General features: G+C 44.7%; 1 protein-coding gene across 1 annotated transcript; it reads right to left on the bottom strand.

Annotated features, from left to right (window-relative positions):
* Nucleotides 1-975: 975 nt before the first annotated feature.
* nfil3-3 (nuclear factor, interleukin 3 regulated, member 3) lies at nucleotides 976-9,073 on the bottom strand. The gene is made up of 3 exons (XM_063202054.1): nucleotides 8,665-9,073; nucleotides 4,995-7,945; nucleotides 976-2,453 (listed from the first exon to the last, which is right to left on the bottom strand). Exon 2 carries the CDS (start codon nucleotides 7,831-7,833, stop codon nucleotides 6,139-6,141), a length of 1,695 nt encoding a protein of 564 aa, XP_063058124.1. The 5' UTR covers nucleotides 7,834-7,945; nucleotides 8,665-9,073; the 3' UTR covers nucleotides 976-2,453; nucleotides 4,995-6,138.
* Nucleotides 9,074-23,498: the final 14,425 nt, after the last annotated feature.

Here is a 23,498-nt window from a genome sequence, read left to right as displayed (position 1 = left end):
ACACAGCCAAACAAGCAGTTGGTCCTTTTCTAAAAATAATAAGGAAAAAATATTTCCATTGCTATGCACTCTGCAAAGCCCCCCATGTACGCAGAGTTGACCTTGAGTGCCATGCTGTTTTTAGAAGCGAATTATCAGGTCTGTTTAGAGAGCTGTAGTATCCTGCCCTTATAAGAAACTGTATCATCATAACAAGTAGCCTACAACGTCATAAAGTAAAACTTAAAACCAAATTTAGTAGTAAGCATACAAGTGAACATGCCTCATGGATTCGAAGCGGCAGGACAACCAAAGATGTAAGTTACTCAGCGTTGCTTTAAGAGTGGGGGCCTGTCTGAACATGCATGGCATTGATTTGTCAATCTCCTTATGAGATGGCATGATACTGTATTTGCATTTCATATTCATATTTTTATTCTATGTGGTCAGCATATCATTTCAAACACATTATAGTTGTTTATTGACAGCATGGCAGGTGTTCAAACAGATTCATGTGACCAGTATATGCCAGTAGAGCAGGGGTGGGGAACCTTTGTCATTCGAGGGGCCACTTCAAATTTCTCCAAGGGCCGTACAAGTCCTCCAAGGGCCGTACTTTATATGAACACAAACCAGGATTTCCCCCTGCACTTTAGGCCTTTATTAAAAGCAGCCACCTTTAAAGCACACCCCACCTTTTCTAGGCTGTATTGCAAATGTAATTTCTAAGATTCCTTTACAAAATATGTCAATTTTAGTGTTATGCAGCTTCACATGAAATATATGTCGGGGGCCGGATAAAATGTCCTCAAGGGTCGTAAATGGCCCTCGAGACATTATGTTCCCCACGCCTGCAGAAGAGGCCCATTAGTACAGCTATGGTTTATTAGTGTCCACATTTTGTGATGATACGATTGTAAACCTATAATATGTGACAAGCCTATAATACAGTGACAAAGCTAGTTCAAAAAGAGACTGCAGGCTGATGATTTAAAAAGAACAGCATACATTTATTCAAATCAAATATCCACATAAAATGTTACTATTTACAGTACACTGTGTGTTAAATATGCAAGCAAAACTAATTATTATCAAAAGAGTATAGAAATGGTCTGTTGAACCTGTTTGAATATACACTACAATTGTGTGTAAGCTGTGTTTCACAGAAATCCAGATAAGAAATAATAGCAGGAGTTGTGAATTCAGCAATGTGTCTTTATGTGAGGAGGGTACAGTGTTCCCAAACTAACCTGTTCGGCTGAGAGTGCTCCATCCACAGAAAATGTCAGAGTGTTCATTAAACACATAGAGAGTTGAAGTAACACTGACTGTGTCTAATGAACACTGAACGATTTCCTGTGCACACAACGACATCTCAGGCTTCTGAAAATACTGACGAGGTTTATGAACAAGCGTACGTACGGAAATAACTTTCTTTTTTACTCAAACATGTTCTGTAAAGCAATACAATGTGTACAGTATCCCTGGGTTTGCTAATAAAAAACAAAAACAGAACTATACTAAAAATGTGAAAGAAAATACTTTCCAAGTAAAGCAGTGTTGTGATACAGAATTAGTAAGGCAAACCTGGCTTCTGTATTGATGGCAGGGCAACAAAAAAACAAAACATAAAAGCCGCGGTGGAAGCTTGGTGGACCTCATGGTTACAGTCAGTGCAACGCAGACATCAAGACTGAAAAACGATCACAGTGTAATGTACAAGGGTGATTAAGTTTGGAGCACTGTATTTACAATATTACAAAGCTGATTTATGAAACGCTTAGCTGCTTGGTGACAGTGGGAGGTGGACGGGGGGCGACACGGGAAGGGACTAAAACACATTTAGAAGAGTTCACAGTGAGAATGTAATAACACTAATACAAACACTATCATTAAACGTGTCATGGGAGCACTGAATCATAATAAAATGAAATAAATTCACCTGAAGTAACGATATGAACAATGTCCCCAACGAGGCGCAATGTCCTCAATGATCTAATTTCATAAAAGTCTTTTCCAATCCCCTGAAATGATCCGTGGGGATTTGAGACATGGACCTAACACTAGAGATGTATAAAACAGAAGCAGAAGTATTACTTACTGATGCAATTACAAAACTAGTACATGATCTTAGTACATACTAAGTACATCTAGTACAGTGATTCTCAAAGTGTGGAGAGCTCAGGTGGTCCGCAAGGGGATTTCTTCTTTTCCAAGACAAGCTAGCAGAAGGCTATATTTGTAACATTATTACAAAGCCAAACATGTCTGAAGTCATATTTTCACCACAATAAGACAGGCTTGTAAATGTGAATAAAAAGTAAGTGATCTGCATCAAAATGAACAGTGTCGAATTAGCACTCGTCAACTGTCAATTCAGTTGACAGGTGGTCCCTGAACATTTTTTGGGGGACAAAGTGGTCCTCGGTCTGAGGTCAAAAGTTTGAGAATCACTTATCTAGTACATAGTTTGCCTAAAAGTGCCTAAAAGTGCCTAAAAGCAGCAAGAGCAAACCTGTCCCAGGGCATCAGGAAAGCAAAAAAGGAATACTCGGACAAAATAACAACACACTTCAAAGACAGCAGAGATGCACAGAGCCTGTGGCAGGGCATACAGGCCATCACGGACTATAAGCCCGCACCACGAAGCTGTGACAACAACACCTCTCTGCTAAACGACCTGAACAGTTTCTTCGCCCGTTTTGAAGCACAAAATGACACTCATCCACAGAAAACTCCCCCTCCCCCCCATGATCAACCCCTGTACCTGTCCTCTGCCAGTGTGAAGAGGACACTGGCCACCATCAACCCACGCAAAGCAGCTGGCCCAGACAACATACCTGGCCGAGTGTTGAAGGATTGTGCAGAAGAGCTGAAGGATGTCTTCACAGACATCTTTAACATCCTCTCTGGAGCAACCGGTCATCCCATCACTTTTCAAAGCTGCTACCATCATACCCGTGCCGAAGAATCATCACCATCATGCTTCAATGACTACCGTCCTGTAGCACTGACGCCCATAATCATGAAGTGCTTCGAACGGCTAGTCCTGTCACACATCAAAGCCACCCTACCCCCCCACCCTGGACCCCTACCAGTTCGCATACCGAGCCAAGCGATCCACGGAGGATGCAATCTGCTCTGCCCTCCATCCAGCCCTCACCCACTTGGACAATAAAGACTCATATGTGAGAATGCTGTTTCATTGACTTCAGCTCAGCATTCAATACCATAATACCACAACAACTCATCAGAAAACTGGACAAAACTAGGTTTCAGCACCTCCCTCTGCAACTGGCTGCTGGACTTCCTGATGCAGAGGACCACAAGCAGTACGGGTAGGGAATAACACCTCAAGCACCCTGACCCTGAGCACGGGGGCTCCGCAAGGTTGTGTTCTCAGCCCCCTGCTGTTCACGCTGCTGACACATGACTGCACAACGACCCACAGCACTAACCATCTAGTGAAGTTTGCGGATGATAAAACACTGGTGGGCCTCATCACTAAGGGCGATGAGACCCACTACAGAGAAGAAGTAGACCTGCTGGGCCAGATGGTGCAAAAGACAACAACCTCCTGCTGAATGTCAACAAGACCAAGGAGATTGTTGTCAACTTTCAGAGGGTCCAAAAACAACTGCCACCACTGACCATCGACGGTGATGCTGTGGAGAGAGTGAGCAGCACCAAGTTCCTTGGAGTGCACATCAGCGACGACCTCTCTTGGACCACCAACACTACATCACTGGCGAAGAAGGCCCATCAGCGTCTCTATTTCTTGCGCAAACTAAAGAAGGCAAGTGCTACACCCTCCATCATGACAACATTCTACAGAGGAACCATAGAGAGCGTCGTGTCCAGCTGCATCACAGTGTGGGGAGGAAGCTGCACGGAGAAAAACAGGAAGACACTCCAGCGTGTTGTGAACACAGCGAAGAAGATCATTGGAGTACCACACCCTCCCTGCAGGACATTTACACCGCACGCCTCACCCGAAAAGCACTGATGATCATCAAAGACACAAGCCACCCTGCACACAACTGTTCAGCCTCCTGCCCCTCTGGAAAGAGGTACAGGCGCCTCCGTTCCCGTACCACCAGGCTTGCAAGCAGCACGATGCATCAAGCAATCAAGATACTGAACACTCAACCCACTCTCCCTTCACTGTCAGCCTCTAGCCAGCCAGGCCACTGACAACGCTCCCCCCCCTCATCCCCACCACCATATCTGCGACTGAACATTCCACCTGCACTACTACATCTGTGACTGAACTTTCAACCTGCACTAACTCAAAACATACACATGCACACACACACACCACACACACACACCCACACACACACACACACACACACACACACACACACACACACACACACACACACCACACACACACACACAAGCACACTGCACTTTCTGCACTAAACCCAAACATACACACACTGACACACAACTCATACTCACACACATACACACACACACACACACACACACACACACATACACAGGTACACACACACAGACGCACACCGCACTTTCTACCTGCACTAAACACACACACACACACACACACACACACACACACACACACACTGCACACACGCACACAAAACACATACAAACACACACACACACATACTGCTGCTGGTGTATTTAATAAAAACCTTTTTTTAATTATTTATTTCTTCAAATGCTACTATTACTATGTCAGAACGCTATAAAGGACTTTTTAGAAAAAAGAACAACAAAATACCTCCTCTTAATGTATGTTCTCTACAAGTCTTCTGTTGTCCAGTCTTGCACTTTAAATGTCTGTATGAGCAATGTCTACGTCCATACTGTCTATGTCCATGTATGAGTACTGTCTATGTCTATACTGTCTATGTCCTTACCTAGATTAGTCTATGTCTGCATGGGAGAGCAAGAAACGCAATTTCAAATTCTTTGTATGACCAGTGCATGTAAAGAAATTGACAATAAACTTGACTTGACTTGACTTGACTTGACTAGTTTACACACCAGTTATTATTCCACTGTACCTGATGAGGTAGATACACTGTAAGAGAGTACTTCTACTTTGACGTTGTTGTACACCTCTGCCCACCACAGATCCTCTGATGGGCAATCTGGATCCAGCAGCAGCGGCAGAGGTACTGCGCCTTCCATCTGGTCCTCTAGCTCTACTTGTGGTCTTAATACCTCGAATTCCCCACGTTATACCCGAGCATGTAGGCTGGTACAGATTTTATTTACCTGCTGTATACAATGTCTTGGAGACAGAAAGCATGGCAGGAGCTCTGTGGATGTGAGGGTCTGTTCGTGTGTTCGGGTTTGTGTGTGTGTGTGTGTGTGTGTGTGTGTGTGTGTGTGTGTGTGTGTGTGTGTGTGTGTGTGTGTGTGTGTGCGTGCGTGCACGTGTGTGTTTTTCTTATAATAACCATAACATTATTGGTCTCTGCAAATTTACTGTACATTGAACAGGACTGAGCTCCAAGTTGACCAATCCAAGTTGCCCATCATGTACCCTAGAGCCCCACAGCATAAAGGGGCTGCAGGAGGAGAACTTGGAGAGTAGTCCCCACCCTGGGAGAGGAGCTTCTTCAGTTGGGCCATCTCCTCACTGAGAGGAGAGGAGCGTTGGGAGGGAACGCAGGATCCACCTAGCCTGATTATCATCGATGTTCAAATCTCCTTGAGACTTGGTCTGACCAAGAGCACAACAATGAACGTTTCCCAGATGGCATGGTTGACCTGCCTCCCTTGGTTTGCTAATGTTTGTTTGCTTCCCGACAAAGATTGGAGGAGTTCCCGGTTTTTCGGGAACTCAGAAAGTACTTGCATTGCTCTTGACCTGACTAGTTGCAACGCTGAAAGTGTTGCGTCACTAGGAGGGCATGGCCTGGCTAGGATCCACCTGCTGCTGCTGATGTTGTTGGTGATGTTGGTGATGGTGATGGGGATCCATCCTCTGCCTCTCTCCTCACACCACGATGAATAGCCCATGGTATACCTGTATGTAATACCGATCATCTGCATCCTGATTGGCGAGTTATGACTGGAGAGAGTGACTGGAGATTTCCTGGAACTGATATGTTCAGTTCATGATGGTCAGCTTCTGAGGCCAGGTTGATCATGACTTGAAACCAGACACTCAGGTGCTCAGGAGAGCTTGGAGAGTAGGCCCTGGGACAGGAGCTTCTTCAGCTGAGCCACCTCCTCAGTCAGCGAGCTGAGCTGGGAACGCAGGGCACTGTTATCTCCCTGCTGCTGCTGCTGCTGGTGGTGCTGGTGCTGATGCTGCTGGTGCTCCATGGTCTGCCTCTGTTGAGGAGGCCCGTGGTGGTGGTGGTACCCGGCTGGTGAAGTGCAGAGCTGGGGAGGCTGGGGATGCTGATGGTGTTGGGGCTGGTGGTGGTGGTGTGGCTGCCATATGGTGTGGCTTTCAGACGAACCGTAGATGTAGTGACCTCTCGGCTGCTCCCGGCCAGTGGAGTCCCTGAGTGGAGCTGAGGACGACGACAACGATGATGATGATATTGGTGGTGATGAAGATGGGGGGCCTTGCTGCCAGGATTCCCCCTGCATGGGGGGCGTTTCAGAGCCCTCAACAGCGCCTGCCGTCTTGAAGCGCAGTTTATGAGGGAGACTCTTGATGAGTTCCCCTTCACTGCCGCTGCTGCTAGCTCCATCTCTGCGGGCCTGCTGGTCACCCAGACAATGGCCTCCACCCAACACCTCCCCACCCACCCCGCTGGACACTGGAGGGCAGACCTGTGGCTGTGGCTCGTAGCCTCGCTCGTCGGCAGCCACGATACCGTCGCCGCGAGGGGACGCCACTTTGGCGGTCGCGTCGGCTGCTGACGTGTGGTCAAAGAACACCGGGCTCCCGACGCTGCCGGAGCTGCTGCCCGGCGTGGAGAAACCGGAGTCCTCAGAGGTGCTACTGCTGCTGTCTCCACCACCACCACGCCCCCCCGCACCACCACGCGCTGTGCTGCCCAGGTAAGCAGTCGCCACACCTCCCTGGGGTGGGGCGTGGGTGGGCGGCAGGGCTGCTGGGTGTGGGTGGTGTGGGTGGTGCTGCTGGTGGTGGTGGTGCTGTGGTGGCATAGTGGGTCCAGCTGTGGGAGGGTAGTGATGAGGGTAGTATCTCTGAGAGCCAGCTGCTGCTGTGGCACCAGGCATCTGCCCGTGAGCAGCAGCAGCAGCAGGAGGGGTGATGGTGGTGGTGTTCTGGACAGGCAGCGCCGGGGACGCCACGTGGACGTGGACCACGTCGCAAGGGTCCTTCACCAGGCCGAAGCGGAACTTGAGCGCCAGCAGCTCGGCCCGCAGCCGCGCGTTCTCCTCCAGCAGCGCCATGACGCGGCCCTCCAGCACCACGTCGTTGACGCGCCGCTTCTCCCGCGAGCGCTTGGCCGCCTCGTTGTTCTTCTTGCGCTTGTCCCAGTAGCTGTCGTCCTTGCGCTCGTCCGGGATGAACTCGCGCTTGCGGCGCAGGCCGTTGTTGTTGTTGGGGCTGTTGGGGCCGCTGCTGGCGTCGTCGGTGCGACCGGGGCTGTCCGCCGCGAAGGAGGAGGCGGCGTCCCCCCTGCTGCGCTTGAGTCCCGAGGAGCGGCCGAGGAGCGAGCGCACGAGCATGCTGCTGGAGGTCAAGATGGACACGGCCTCGTCGGTGAAGGACAAGGGCCCTTCTCCTTCACCTCCTGCTTCACCTCCCGAAGACTCCAGTGCTCCCCTGTTCAGAGGGGAGGTGGAGGAGCTGTGGCCTTCGACCTCTCGTAGCACACTGCTGCTGCTACTCTGGTCTCCCATCCCCACTGGAGGCACCATCTGGGATGCAGCTCCTGTCATGCAGCTAGTGGAGGTGGAAGATGCAAACTGTCTTCTTTGGGCTGGTAGAGTAGAGTGGTGATGGATGCTGGTGATTGTGGCTGAGCTTCGAATTATGTGACAATACCACCACCTAGTGGCAGGAAAGTGTAGAGAGGGAGAGAAATGCGAGATACAGATTAGTGATCCTATAGCAGCTTATGTAAGGGAGTATCATAATGTTATGCAACTGCCTCTCATCTATCTGTTCTCTGATGTAATCATGAGGACAAGGGATGAATATTAACATATAACATAAAAAAAACCCTTTGGCTTAAGATACACGATCTTACACGATAATGCAACGAATCAATGAAATTACCAGCCAAAAAAGTTGTAGCCTATTTGGGAAATGAAACAAAACTTTTCTCTGGGTGAACTTTGTTTCCAGTTTCTTTCAGAAGACAGTCAATGATGCAGAAGAGTTGCTGATCAGAAATAAATGAAATTACATTGCGATGCGATTTTTCCCCTCGAGGTTTTCCCCCCCTGTGGCCTGAATTGACCCCGTGCCGTACGACCAAAAATAGCTTATTAAACCATCGTGCAGTTCACTCAAGTCCACGCCGCGTTGAACGCTCAAATGACTGGATTGACACACATGGCATTTAGTGGGCTAGTTGTGTCATTAATAGTCTGCCAACCATTAGAGACCCAAACTGTACATCACTGTACGCTACAAAAAGCAAACGGCAGTTTGGCTGCCCATAAGTGAAATAGGCACATCTTTCCACATTACGGACAGATATATTTCATACAAAATACATATATTATCATTAATAATGCATAGGCTATTTAATACAGAAAACTTACCTAAACAGATCCTTTGTTTATGCGCTTTGGCTGCCTGGCGTTTTCCCTCCGTTCCCCGCGCAGCTACCAGATGACTTCCATGATATGGAATGAGCAGTGTAGCCGCCTAAATTATAACTGTTGCGCACCAAGGGAAAATATAATTTACGACTCCTCCAAGCAGCCTTAAAGTTTACAATGTGGGCTATAGGCGACTTCCACTTCCCCCTGCCGCTGTCTCAGTTCCGTTTGTGCTGCCTCTTGCCTAGTCGAAGAGAGCAATAAGTCATCGCCAGCCTGTTTGTTGCTTCTTCCGTCAAGTTCAGTTGGGGTCGCGGGCTCACCTTACGTGAACCGGTCCAGAGCGAGAAGTCCTCGCTGCGACCGCCTCCACTCTCCACTCACTCACTCACACAACAAGCGCAGCAGCAGAGCACCACCCAGTCAGGGTAAACTAAAGCCCCAATCCATTTGTAGAATTGCGTCACGAATTATTCAGTTTCACCCGAAACAACCCTGTGCATGAAATGGAGATGTAGAATGAAAGAGAGATATAGCGTGCGCTGATTGGTTAACTGTGAGGATAGAGTGCAGTTCATGAAAATGTCAAGTGTTTTTAGGAGGTCGACACATACTGAGGTTTTCAGTGCATAGTTCTTTTGTTGTTTTCATATACATTATTTATGCTTTCATAGGCTATTTTTGCACTATGTGAATTTGTTAAAGCCTTTAAATCATTGGCCATAGGCATATGTCTCTAACAGTAATGGCAATGGAATACTTTCTATTCTATTCTATTCTATTCTATTCTATTCTATTCTATTCTATTATAGCTGGAATGAACTGAACACCTAACTGAACACCTAACCTACACTACTAAGGCTATGAAAACAATTAGGCCTACTAACCGAAAAGATGTTGCACTGTGTTTAGGTTTAGGTGTACATGAAAAATAATTCCAACTTTCCTACCTTAACAGTTTGAATTGTGATTTATTGCAAAGGGGTGGCTACATTTCTTCAGTGTTTGTATGCTTACATGGAGACTTTACATAAGAAAAAGAAAACATTCATAATACCTTATGTGGGTGACACACTATCATGTTCAAGTACACTTTCATATTTAAACGTTCCTTAGAATCTTCCATTTGCCAAAAACCTTCCATAGGAAACAAATTAGTTCATGAAAGAACCGCGTTCGTTAGAGAACCCAAGAACCCGAAGGTTATTTGAGAAAGGTATTAAAAAAGCCAAAAACCCAACTGGGAAACGCCAACGGTACCATGGTCAGGGTACCTCAGTCATGGAGGAGGATCGGGGAGAGCACTGGTTAATTACTCCCCCCCCCACCAACCTGGCGGGTTGGGAGTAGAACGGCCAACATTTGGGCTACAAGTCTGATATCCTAATCGCTTACCCAACTGCTAACCTATATTTTTATTCATATATATATATATATATATATATATATATATATATATATAGCAACATTCTACTTAATTTTCTTAAGAATTAGATATCACGTGGTGTATGCGTCATTGGAGACCAGGTTGCCATCTGGTCTGGTGGTGCTTATAGTAGCTATATACTGTAGTTGTGAGGTCAATATGTCATGTTTATGGTATAGCCTAGTCATTAGATTAGATCAGATGACTTTTATTGGTACCCAAGGTCAGATTGCAGTGAAGTGAGCTTCGCTCATACAAAACATTCAGAACCAGGACACAGACACACATCAAGGGCGCCGGAACAAGTTTTAAAGTGGTGGTGCATTTTTTCCCTCATTCTTTATTTCTAACGGGTTAGTAATGTTACTGCTGCTGTCTCCACTTATTTGTTTGCAGTAAAAGTTGAGAAAGCCTTATTTAGGGAGTTCAAAAGTCGGGATGCAAATGCACCACTGCATCCCCTTTCGGGCACCCAGGGCAGCGTTAACCCTCGCCGAGGCCCGGTGCAGACGCAACCCGAGGCCCCTACCTATGACACACACAACATACAAGCAAACCACAATGAACATTTAGACAACACCCAAAGTGGCCTAGTGCATTCTATTAACAGACATGGTGTCACACAAAGTGACAAGGGTACCAAATAAGAGCAGACTGATAAATATATGATAAAAGTATATAAAATACATGATACGAAGTAATTGTGGGATTGATAAATACCTAGCAAAATAAGATTCTTGTCTAGGACACTAAAAACAATAAAACAGTGAAAAACAGTAAAAACAATAAATAACACTATCAAATAGGCCTACAGAAAATTATAGTCTGTGTTTGGATGCTGTATTATCCATTTCTCTAGTTGCAGAGGGGACGACAAAGCTTCCTGAGAAACATTTTGTTCAGCAGGCAGGCTGGCCATATCTGTGACCAGAGGGCAGAAGCTGGAACTACCGTCAATGCATTGGGTGCATTCCAATATGTGGACTTACGTCCTTCCTTGCTCAAGGTCAAGGTCAAGGTCAAAGTAAACTTTATTATCCCTCAGGGGGAAACTCAAGTGGTCAACATTTCATGCTCACTTGCCTGCTTGTGATCTCAAGATGATGTCACTGACGACAGAAAATTAATTCAATATCTTGCAAAAGCACAATTCTAATGTCATTTTCTTATTTGCAATCGGGATGGTGAATGAAAATCAGTCAAATCAAAGTTGTTGTGGCTAGGCTGACAGCCTGGAAACTTTATTGTTTTCTCCACAAAGGCGGGGCCAGGAGGCGGGGCGAAGCCACAAGCACAAGTGGAGGACAGGACGTACAGTATTGGAAAGCTTTATATAGTGATGGGAGCCATCTTGTAAGATGGACTCAGCTATCCTCTGCAACTGGCATGTCAATGCTCTACATCAGGGGCTCACAACCTTTTTGGAACAAAGCCCTATTGACAGGGGTTGACTGGGACCACAAACTGGCTCGGGCATTTTTTTTGGCATAGACCAGCCCCCCACTCTTAGCCAGGCCGCGCCCTCCAAGTGACGCAAGACCTTCAGTGTTGCTTCTAGTCAGGCCAGGGGCAATACAAATATAATTTTTTGAACTCCAGAAAAATCAGGAACTCCTCCCACTTTGTCGGGAAGCAAACAACCAGTAGCAAACCAAGGGAAGCGGGTCAACCATGCAGTTTGGGAAATGTTAATTGTTATGCTCTTGGTCAGACCAAGTCTCGAAGAGATTTAAAAGTCGATGATAATCAGGCTACCTCATTTCCACCCCCATACTACACTTATTATGGGCTCAGTCAACTATATATAAAGGGTGCACCGATGGGCCGCCCCATCAAAATTGTGGGCCAGTCTTTAAGGGAAAATTTGAACGAAAGCATCGGCCCCTGAGGACTGTCGGCCCACCGGGAAAATGCCCTATATGCCAGATGACCAGTCCAGCCGTGCCCCTTGACCCCATCATAAGCCTCCCAAATGCCCCCTTGACCTCATCACAAGCCTGACAATGCTTCCCGTACAACTAAAAAATAAAATAGACAAATGTTCCTCAATTGCTAATTACAGTTGTGATGTCAATGCTGTACATCAAGTGTCTGTTGATGGGGCTTCTTGAGGTGTTTTCTAGATTCCGTGGGCGCCGTGTGATGCCTTGACTTACAAGTAGGTTTCACACATTTACGAAACACATGCTGCTAGTTTACTCGGCAGTAATCCGTTAATGCTGCGTAATTACGCTGGTTTACAGATCCAGATTTGAGCGTAATCCCTGCCTGTAATCAGCTACAGATTAAGGAATCAAGTGCCCCCATGTACCACCAATTTTTTCCCCTCAAGACCGGCCCTCAACTTGAGTGTTGTGCCATGGTTTTCAAAATGGGGGCCGGTGACCCCTGGGGGGTCGCGAGGAGTTGCCATGGGGGGCATGGCATGTTGCCAGGAAAAGTATAGCAAAACAAAGTTAGTAATTGAATAATTAATGTACTCCAAAAAATAAGGTAGCCTAGAAAATATTGCAATTAGAAAAGCAAAAGAAAAACATTAAAACATCTGAACATTTAAATTCCTCAGTGGTGCACTGAATCACAAGCCTAGACTATGTTTGTGAAAGGGGGTGCACAGAAAACAAGTCTGACAGGCAGACAAAGATGTGTCCTTCTATGCCGAATGGCCATGGGAGCTCCAGGCCAAAAACTCAACTCTGCCGCCCTGTGGACACAGGAGGGAATTACAATTTAGAGAATGCGTTTCAGACGGACGGACCGACGGACCGACGGACATACCCTCTTGTAGAGATGCTAGGACGCATCTAAAATAATGTGACACCATCCATGTAAGGGGGTCCTTGGTTGAAATTGGGGGAACCCCTGCCGTAGTCCACCTCACCTGGCATGAAAAAACACCCATAACCTGCACACAATACACTCAAGCACACCAGCCCACTATGTTGGCCTTCTATATACTACTGATTCTTGAGAGTTTGGGTAAAACACGTCCCACTCATAAAAAGTGCTTTGTTGAAAATCAATGACATTTTCATGAACAAAACAAAATCCAGGTAGTGATCAAGGAGTCTGTTGCACATTTATTTTAAAGGTTTAATTGTAATTGCTGTAAATGTTTCCTTACTAGGGCTGGGTATCGCAGCCATGTTCCTGTATCGATTCGATTTCAATTCTTAGGGCTTTGAATCAATTAATCACGATTCGATTCAATTCGATTCGATTCATTCCGAATCGATTCCATCCGTTCCCTTCTTGGTGCCAGAATTTCCCCCAAAAGATGCTGTTGCCTATTTATATCCCCGAAACGCGGAGCGTCGGGGATGTAATGGTTTTGCGTGCACCGCCGCCGCCGCCGCCGCCGCCGCGTAAGGTCTTTCGTGTTAACGCGATAACTTTTGAACGGATGTTTGGATTTGTCCCAGATTTGGTGTGTGAATGCTCTAGGGCACGTTCATGAACTGATTCGAGTTTGGAGGTCAACAATTTCAAGATGGCCGAATTCAAGATGGACGAATTTTTGGCCCATTACTTCTGACCGGGTGGATGGATTTGTCCCAGATTTGGTGTGTGAATGCTCTTGGGTGGGTTCATGAACTGATTAGAGTTTGGAGGTTAACACTTTCAAGATGGCCGAATTCAAGATGGCCGAATTTTTGTTTGGTCCATAACTTCTGACCGGGTGGATGGATTTGTCCCAGATTTGGTGTGTGAATGTTCTAGGGTAGGTTCGTGAACTGATTCGAGTTTGGAGGTCAACAATTTCAAGATGGCCGAATTCAAGATGGCCGAATTTTTGTTTGGCCCATTACTTCTGACCGGGTGGATGGATTTGTCCCAGATTTGGTGTGTGAATGCTCTTGGGTGGGTTCATGAACTGATTAGAGTTTGGAGGTTAACACTTTCAAGATGGCCGAATTCAAGATGGCCGAATTTTTGTTTGGTCCATAACTTCTGTCCGGGTGGATGGATCTGTCCCAGATTTGGTGTGTGAATGTTCTAGGATAGGTTCATGAACTGATTCGAGTTTGGAGGTCAACAATTTCAAGATGGCCGAATTCAAGATGGCCGAATTTTTGTTTGGCCCATTACTTCTGACTGGGTGGATGGATTTGTCCCAGATTTGGTGTGTGAATGCTGCAGGGTAGGTTCATGAACTGATTCGAGTTTGGAGGTCAACACTTTCAAAATGGTGGAATTTTTATTTGGCCCATAACTTCTGACTGGGTGGATTGATTTGCCCGGTAACTCCTTAATTTAATGTTTCACCATTTCAGTGAATCTACCATATCAGGTAGGCCTACAGTGTAATAACCAGTGTAACAATATGTAATACCATGTAATACTAGTGTAATACCAGTGTACAAATATGCAATACCATGTAATACCACTTACACACAAATAGCCTACATGATATAAGTACAAAATTGGTACATGGTGTCACACTGGTATGACGTGGTATTAAATATTGTTACACTGGTTATTACACTGTACCTAATGTGGTATATCCACTGTAATAGTGAACCATTAAAACAGTGTTACCATTTGCCCCATTTTTTCCTTCATTTTCACAATAGTCATTTGGTTTTAAGCCTCTGCACGTCATTCATCTATGTATAGATATTAAATATATTTATTTTATATTTTGTATTTATCATAAACGTTCATGAAAAGGTGGACGGGAGTGGTAGGAATGATTGGGGACTGGAAGCGTCGCGTTTCGGGGATATACCTTAAGCAGTCGAAGGCGACTGCACAGGCAGTCTAGTTTTATATAAAAATGTCAAAGGGCTGTGGCTTGACAGTGTTAACAGATTGCTAATTTGTAATAAGTAGGCCTGGGCCTAATTGACTAACACTTACTGGGTATTTTCCATAGACCTAAATTAAACAAAAAGAACAAAAAGAAAAAGAACCAAAAAATCGATTTTGTGCCCTGTGAATCGATTATGTGAATTTTAAATGATATCGATCGATTATCGATTGAATCGATTATTTTACCCAGCCCTATTCATTACCGCAAACCTGCCCACCCCCTATTACAACTACCCCCTATAACGCACCTGCATAAGGCCCCTATTCAAACCTTCAGCTTTACTGCATGCTTCACGGTCACGAAGCTCCTGTAAGTTAATTAGTATTTTCTTTTAAATTTGCTAATGGGTTTGGACACTGCTATGGTCACAACCACAACATGTCACCACCGTCACTATAATAATATTATATTAAATCAGTGTTAATTAATGTATACTAGGCTATTTGAGAATAGGTATGACATACCTAAAATCAGAGGGAAAACAAAATGGCTAATGTGAAAAAACTGCATATTATGTTAAAGATTAGGTTTTTGTCACCTCCGTCAGATGTCACCACTATCAGGTATTGTGTCTGATGGTGGTGATAAAAGCCTCCACATGCGACTCAGCAGAGGCTATAGTATAATTTTGAATCACAATAAGTACTAATATGTCTAAGAATATTTCATTAACTAGCACAATTCAGTCACATGTGGAACAAGCTACCCCCTATCACCACCGTCAGATTGGTGTCACCAAAGTCACCAAAACCAGTGGGAGTTTTACATGTTTTTGATGTGTTATATGAATAAGCTTACAATATGTGCCATAAAAGCTGTTGAATTTTTACAATAATATTCAAGTGTAATGTACTTAAAAAAAACCCTCTTAGTTGTGTCTGTTGGTGTTGACAAAAACAAGTCTATTTGATTAAAACCTGCTTTTTGCCACATTGTCAAGAATCAGTGATAAGAGATATTGTGCTTCTGATAAGTTGCCTGTTAGCCCATCCACCATGTTGGCATGGTACACTAAAATGCTCCAACACAGCTCAACTTAGTTAACAACGATGCTGTCGAGAAAGCCACCCCTGGTTTGGGATAAGTAGTGGTAATGCATTGCATAAAGGGCTGATTTTCCACACATCTCCAGGGTTTACAGAGAATATTCTGGAAAAAACGAAAAAAACAGCCAATGTTGATGTAAGGTCAGGGGAGGTCAGCTGAAAGTGGGCAGATTGATTTGAGATTATGCAACAAGCAACAGTAATTTAGATTACCATTACAACCAAGAAATGCATTAAATCCCTTCTCCTGCACTAGCTTTGCCATGCCTGCATGCTCTGCGTTTCCCCACACACTGCATGTAGCTGTTTCTCTCCACTTTTATAAGTTACTTTGGATAAAACCTCTGTTGAATGTAATGTAATGGCATACCAACTGTGAATGCACAATACAGCAAGCCTATTCTGAGAATACAAGGGCTTTGAAGGCCGAAGTAAGATAAAAAAATATATATACTGTATATAACACAGGCACACATGCACAAACATACAGATACACTGTTAAAATTCTAAATTCTGCCCTACAAATGCAAACCATCTTGAAATTTTGGTGAATGGTAGACAGTCTCATGGTGATCTCCCAATGCCACAGGAGGACAGACAGCACTTCTCTTTCTTGGCTAGCAACAAGCTCACAACAAACTCATTCCTGCTGAAACACATTAACATCAAAGTCACATCATGGCTATGGCTATTTATATCCCATCAGCAGTGGCATTTTAACAGTTATTTTCCCAATAAGAACACATTTGTTTTAATTCACCTCATGTCTGTTTGATTGCTGTTGTTTATTCATCTCACTTCATACAGTATGATAGGGCCAGAGGCGTGCACAGACATTTTGGGAGGCAGGTGCTGAAGGGGAGGCGGGGGATGTTGGGGGCATCCAGCTGCCTAACTAGAGGCTATATGTTATATTGGGGCATTATTGTAGCATGCTTTTGATCTGTGAAGCATTTGTAGATTATCATGTCAACATGTGGACCATTCAGTACATTGTGACAAAAAAAACTTTCCAAAAAGAGTTGTTCAAAAAGGGCATGTTTGTCTAGTGGGGCAAAGGGGCAGGTGCTTTAGCACCACCTCATCCCTATCTGTGCACACCAATGGATAGGGCGTTCAAAAACCATGTCAAATGGTGTAAGTAGCATTGCTATGCAACTCAAGAGGGAACAGCTGAGGACACAAGTGGTGCATTTCCCTGAGCATAGTTGCTTGCCAGTTAGCAATTTGAGAAGTTGGGATGCCAATGGGAAATTGCATTGCATACACCAAAGTAGCTTACATAGTTAGAAACTATGGTTTCGAGAAATGCACCCCAGAGTAGGTCAACACTGGATTTTTCTTTTTCTTCCTTGTGGAAACTGGATTATAGTGCCAATCTTAAATCTATACTCCTGAACACCCCCCTCAAATTGTCTCTCTTTTGGAAAGTACCCAGTCTGGGCATGTTGAGTAGTGTCCCATGGCTTAGAACTGAGTTCCAACAGGAATGAAACAAAGCAATATTTTCTCACCCTCCATACCCCTATCATTCATACAAAAATACACACACAGACGTACATGCACATGCACGCTCATGCACACACACGGACGCACATGCACACAAGGATGCACGCATGCATGCACGCACGCACACACACACAAATGCACACGCGCATGCACACGCACGCACATGTACACACACACATGCACAGATGCACACGTACACACTCATGCACACACGCATGCACACACCGCACGCGCGTACACACACACACACACACACACACACACACACACACAGGCCCGACGGTATGTTGTCGGTATGTTGTCCCGGGCCCAGGGAGATAAGGGGCCTCAAATTGGGTCCCCATGACATTGGGCCCAGCTAAAGCTGTCAGCGGCCCTGCACACACACACACACACACACACACACACACACACACACACACACACACACACACACACACACACACACACACACACACACAAGGATGCACTCACCCACCCACACCCACACCCACACACACACCCACACCCACACACACACACACACACAAACATACACAGACAAGGATGCACTCATACACCCACACTCACACACACACACACACACACACACACACACACACACACACACACACACACACACACACACACACACACACACACACACACACACACACACACACACACACACACACACACCCACCCACCCACACACACACACACACACACACACCCACCCACCCACACACACACACACACACACACACACACACACACACACACACACACACACACACACACTCACCCACCCACCCACACACACACACACACACACACACACAAAACAAACACAAGCACACACACACAAGGAAGCACTCACCCACACACACACACTCACACACACACACACACACACACACACACACACACACACACACACACACACACACACACACACACACACACACACACACACACACACACACACACACACACCCACACCCACACACACACAGCCAATTTAGCAAATGCTTTTATCCAAAGAGACCACAAATACTGTGATGAGATAATCAGCAGCATACTTGATGTGTGGCCAAGTCGGGGTTGGCGCAGAGGAATTGAATTATGAAAGGAATTATACATTTGTACAGTTCTGTGTTAACAATGGACCGATTTACTGCACTATTATGTACTATTATGTATTACTCTATGTGCTTCTCAGATGCAGACATGAACACACACACACACACACACACACACACACACACACACACACACACACACACACACACACACACACACACACACACACACACACACACACACACACACACACACACACACACACACACACACACACACACACACAAGCATGCCTGCAAGGACACACACAGACACACACATGTATGCAAACACACACCCACACACTCATGCACGCACACACACACACACACGCATGCTTGCGCGCTCGCGTACACACACACACACACACACACACGCACAGTATGTGTGTGTGAGTAGTTATTCTTGGCAGCGTTGAAGAGGGTTGAGCCAGGGGAGGGTGACCCTGTGTGACTTGAGAGCCAGTTTGTTGTCTCCAGTTCAAGTGAGGAGACCCTCTGAGCCACGCACCCCATTTCACCCTCTGCTCTACAAAGTCTTTCTCCCCTCTCTCTCTATCACTCTATCACTCTCTCTCTCTCTCCCTCCCTCCCTCCCTCTCTCTTCCTCTTCCTCTTTCTCTATCTAGCTCTCTCTCTCTTTCTCTCTCTTTCTTTCTCTGTCTCTCGCTTTCTCTCTCTCTCTCTCCCTCTGTCTCTCTCTCTCTCTCTCTCTCTCTCTCTCTCTCTCTCACCCACTCTTTCTCTATCTCTCTCTCTCTTGCACTTGCTAGCTCCCCCTTTCACTTTCTCTTTTGTCCGTCTCCTTTTTCGCCTTTAGCATTCTCTCCTCTCACTCCTTTTCTCTTCTCTCTGTTTGAATACAATCAATTTCTTCTTCTTTCTTTTTCTTTTCTTCTTCTTCTTCTTCTTCTTCTTTTGAAAGTTTTCTGTATCTTGTCTAAGTGTCTTAACTGTCTCTGCCTCTCCCCCAGTTTCGGACTGTCTTTGACAGGCACACATTCATACAGAGTACACACAACTGCTGCAACTAATCCCCTCTTCTATTCCCATCCAACTCCCTCCACCTACCCCCACCACCCTCCACACACTCCACCTCCACCTCCCTCCACCCATCCCCCCATCTAATCTCTCGCTCTGAAGCAAAGCCAAGTCCCAGTATTACGACAGTTTGGATAACGGCTGGAGTCAGCTCAGGACACGGGCAGTGTTGCCAGATTGGGCGGTTACCCGCCCAATTGGGCTGCTTGGGATGGCTGACTGCGGGTAAAAACAGGAAAAATTGGCCGTTTGGCGTTTTTTTCCCCTGCAGTTTTATACCCACAGAAATCAATGCAATTTGTTGAAATCAGGTGTAATTTAGCGCATTTTGGCGATTTTTGACAACCTTTTGGGTGGGAGTTGATCAGACACATCTGGCAACACTGGACCCGGGAGGCCCCCATCCCAACGAGAGTAGGAATAAGAGAAACTACCGCCGTGGCCACTGACAGCTTTTACTAGGCCCAGGACAAAACCGTCTGAAAGGCCCCCCCTCTTAATACATGCGACCAATTTTGTGCCCCCTCTCTCTCTGGGCCTGGGACAACTGACCCGTTGGTCTCCTGGTTCCTTGACTACCACCAGAACACAGCGATCGGGTTACGTTGTGTTATGCTCGAAGTCGCCCTTGGCCCTTCCCACAAAATGCTTGGAACTGAGGGGATACATTCTTAGAAGTCAGGGCAGGGGTGCTAGATGCAGTGATGAAACGTATTGACCTCATAACTCTGTGCAGCACTGTGACTGTGTTCCGAGGCATTATGTGCGAAGTAGCTCTTCCTGAAAATGTCTGAAAATGAAGAGACATATGCTTTTAGAAATTGTCAATACGCATCATGGGTGGTGGTGAAATGTATTGGCAGCAGTACTGTCCATTATTTATGTGTTTTTTGTTTTTGTAGTATTGAGTTTCCCTATTTGCAAGTTTACTGTCTGTTCTAATGAATGGAACTTGTAATCAATTGTGTGGATGCTGCGTTGTGAAAACTGAATGCGTTGTGACAAACTGTCAAAAGTTAGCAGCTGAATAAATATTATAAGCCAAGGCATTGTTCTTTCTGGATTTTTCCACATAGTAGGTTTGTGGTGTCAAAGCAAAAAAAAAATACATTGCTCTTTGATCGATACTGGAGGGAGGAATCACAGAGAAACCCACAGAATAGATATAGGCTACAGTATTTATTATCATACATGAAAATGGGGAAAGATTTATTCTTGAATGGCTATGGGTGGGCTTAAAGGTACACTCTGCAGGAAGTGGTCAAAAAAAGTACTGCAACTATGCTGCTCATTGCAACTGGGCCACCTATTGCCAAATTTGATCTTTACATGAAAGTTTACTAAGTAATAAACAAATATTTTCTAGTATGGTCCAATTAGAGTCATTTTAGCAGCTAAAAATGGCTTTTTTTGGAAATTCAAAATGGCGGACCATGGAGAAGATCCCTTTTTCATGTATGAAAAGTGCAATTTTTCCAGTCATAATGAATACTTAGAATTTGATGGTGGTGGTAAGTATTCATGAAAAAGGTAACATTGGTGAATGGGCAACATGAATTCTGGAAATAAACAACTAAAAATCTCACACAGTATCCCTTTAAGTATCAGTTGCAAGCATCATGGACCAAGTTGTGCGATAGCTCCACCATTAAAAACCTGACTGTAAATGTCTTGGATCATCTGCAATAGTGTCAGACAAAAACAAGATGGAAATAGCTACAGACACAACAGTAGGGTCAATAGTTACAGACACAAGACTTTGATCCTGCAACAGACTACTTAATGTCCTTATTTGTCTCTGTTGTTGGATTCACATTGCTCAATCATATTGCCTTTAAGGCATGGGAAATGTGTGAATGAACATATGCCCAGCGCTCATCCAAATGCCCTTTTTACCCCGCAGAAAAGTTAAAGGTGCACTGATGTGGCCAAAGTAGGTACTGCAGCTACGCTGCTCATTGGAACTGTGCTGCCTATTGCCCAACTTTACTATGAATATTTACTAAATAATAAACCAATATTTACTTGCATGAATAAAGTACAGTAAGTTTTGCAGCTAAAAAGGTCTATTTCTGGACATTCAAAATGGCGGACCACAGAGAAGATCCCGCTTTTCAAGTGCAATTTTCCCAGTCATAATGAATACTTAAAATTTGATGGTGGTAAGTATTCATGAAAAAGGTAACATTTGTGAATGAGCAGCATGAATTCTGGAATTGAGCTACCAAACATATTACACAGTGCACCTTTAAGTGCACAAGTGGATGGCAGACTGTGTGTTATGTAGGCCTATGTTTCTTACCATAGTTGACTCGGATGGATATTACACAACAGTAATTCAATCGTGAACATCATAAGGGCACTTCGTAATTGCTGTGATGGGTGCATTGTTATATTTTACGCCATCTGGAGAGGTAGGCCTACGTTAACATGCTATGTCCAAAAGCAAAACCGGTCGCATGAATAAATTAGATTTGAGAGTATTAAATGCGGTAAAAAAAAAACACACGCACACAATGTCCTCAATCATAGGGCCATTAAATGCCCTTTTCGGCCACAGAACACACGTACACAGTGTCCCTCTTGTTTCATCTGCATTTGAGGTAACCGCATTTGAGTTTAGATGAGGCCACAGGCTATGGCTTGATTATACTATTCATTGTGGAGGCACTGAGGCAGACAGTACATGTCCTGAGGCGACCCCTTGGTTACTAAACACGGAGTCCTGTCCTGTCCTGGCTTCACTTACTGCATGGTAGCCATCTTTGTTTATTCAGATGTCACAGCGGTAGTTCAGTTTCGGAGCAACTCTTTCGTCTTTTTGATGTAGTGGTCTGGTTTTAACATACTTCTACTCCTACTGGTAGTAGGCCTACTATTACTACAACGACTAGGCCTACTACTATTATTACTACAACAATTACTACTACTTCTAATAATATAATACAATACCGTACTTAACCCTTTCATGAAGAGCTTCTTACCAAAATGGTAATGACCAACTCTTAACCAGTTACACAACTGGGCTGTAGGAGAGACTTCTTTGGTGGATGACATCCACATATGCCATTCCTCGCCATGTGTGGCGTATTGTGTCATATGAAATAGTCCACCCAGTGCACCCCTCTGAGACTTTCATTGGGGTGTAGGCTACTTATTTCTGCACCACCCTAATTTGACCAAAATATATTATATATATATATATATATATATATAAATATATGTGCGGATTGTCTTCTTTTTATACAGAAATTTCTACTGAATCCTGCACCTTCTAAACAGATGAGCGGTGGCCTATCACAACTTAAGTTACCAAAATATATTATAAAATGTGCTTTTATGTTGTTTACAGTTTTTCTTGATTGCTTTGACACAGTTGTCACTCCAAAAAGCAAATTTTCATATCAGTTCACGCAACGGGCTAACCAGTTAAACCGATTCTTCAAACACAACATCTTTGTTTGCTAAAGGCTACTACGTTTCCAAAATATTTAACATATGTAATAAAAGCAAATTCTGTCTTCAGTCCAATACACACTGCATAGCAGTGTATGAACACTCCCAGTCAGTCATTACACAATGGTCGTAAAAATCCAAAACACGGCTATCATGTTGACAGAATTTGCCGTTATTTAACACTGTTGTCAATTACATAACTTTCAAGCCAGTCAGTTCCACTGTTGTTTCTTTTACTTAGCCACTGACCCTGCTTGATCAGGATCTACTGACTGAGAGATGGCAGGCCCAGTAAATGCTTTGCATAAAGATTTGAGTTGTGTGTCTTTTCTTATGTAAAATTGTCAATAGGCTAGGTAGTGTAACAATAATGTCTTATTGCAAAGAATTGGATTGAGAATCAGAATGCTTTGATGTAGTTTTTATTTTGTTTTTGTTTGTTT

The sequence above is a fragment of the Engraulis encrasicolus genome, chromosome 1 (assembly GCF_034702125.1).
Source record: "Engraulis encrasicolus isolate BLACKSEA-1 chromosome 1, IST_EnEncr_1.0, whole genome shotgun sequence".
NCBI classification, from domain to species: Eukaryota; Metazoa; Chordata; class Actinopteri; order Clupeiformes; family Engraulidae; genus Engraulis; species Engraulis encrasicolus.
This window is presented reverse-complemented; position numbering and strand designations above follow the sequence as displayed.

Coding starts and splice junctions, on each gene's coding strand:
- nfil3-3 (XM_063202054.1), bottom strand. CDS start 7,833: ATGACAGGAGCTGCATCCCAGATGGTGCCTCCAGTGGGGATGGGAGAC.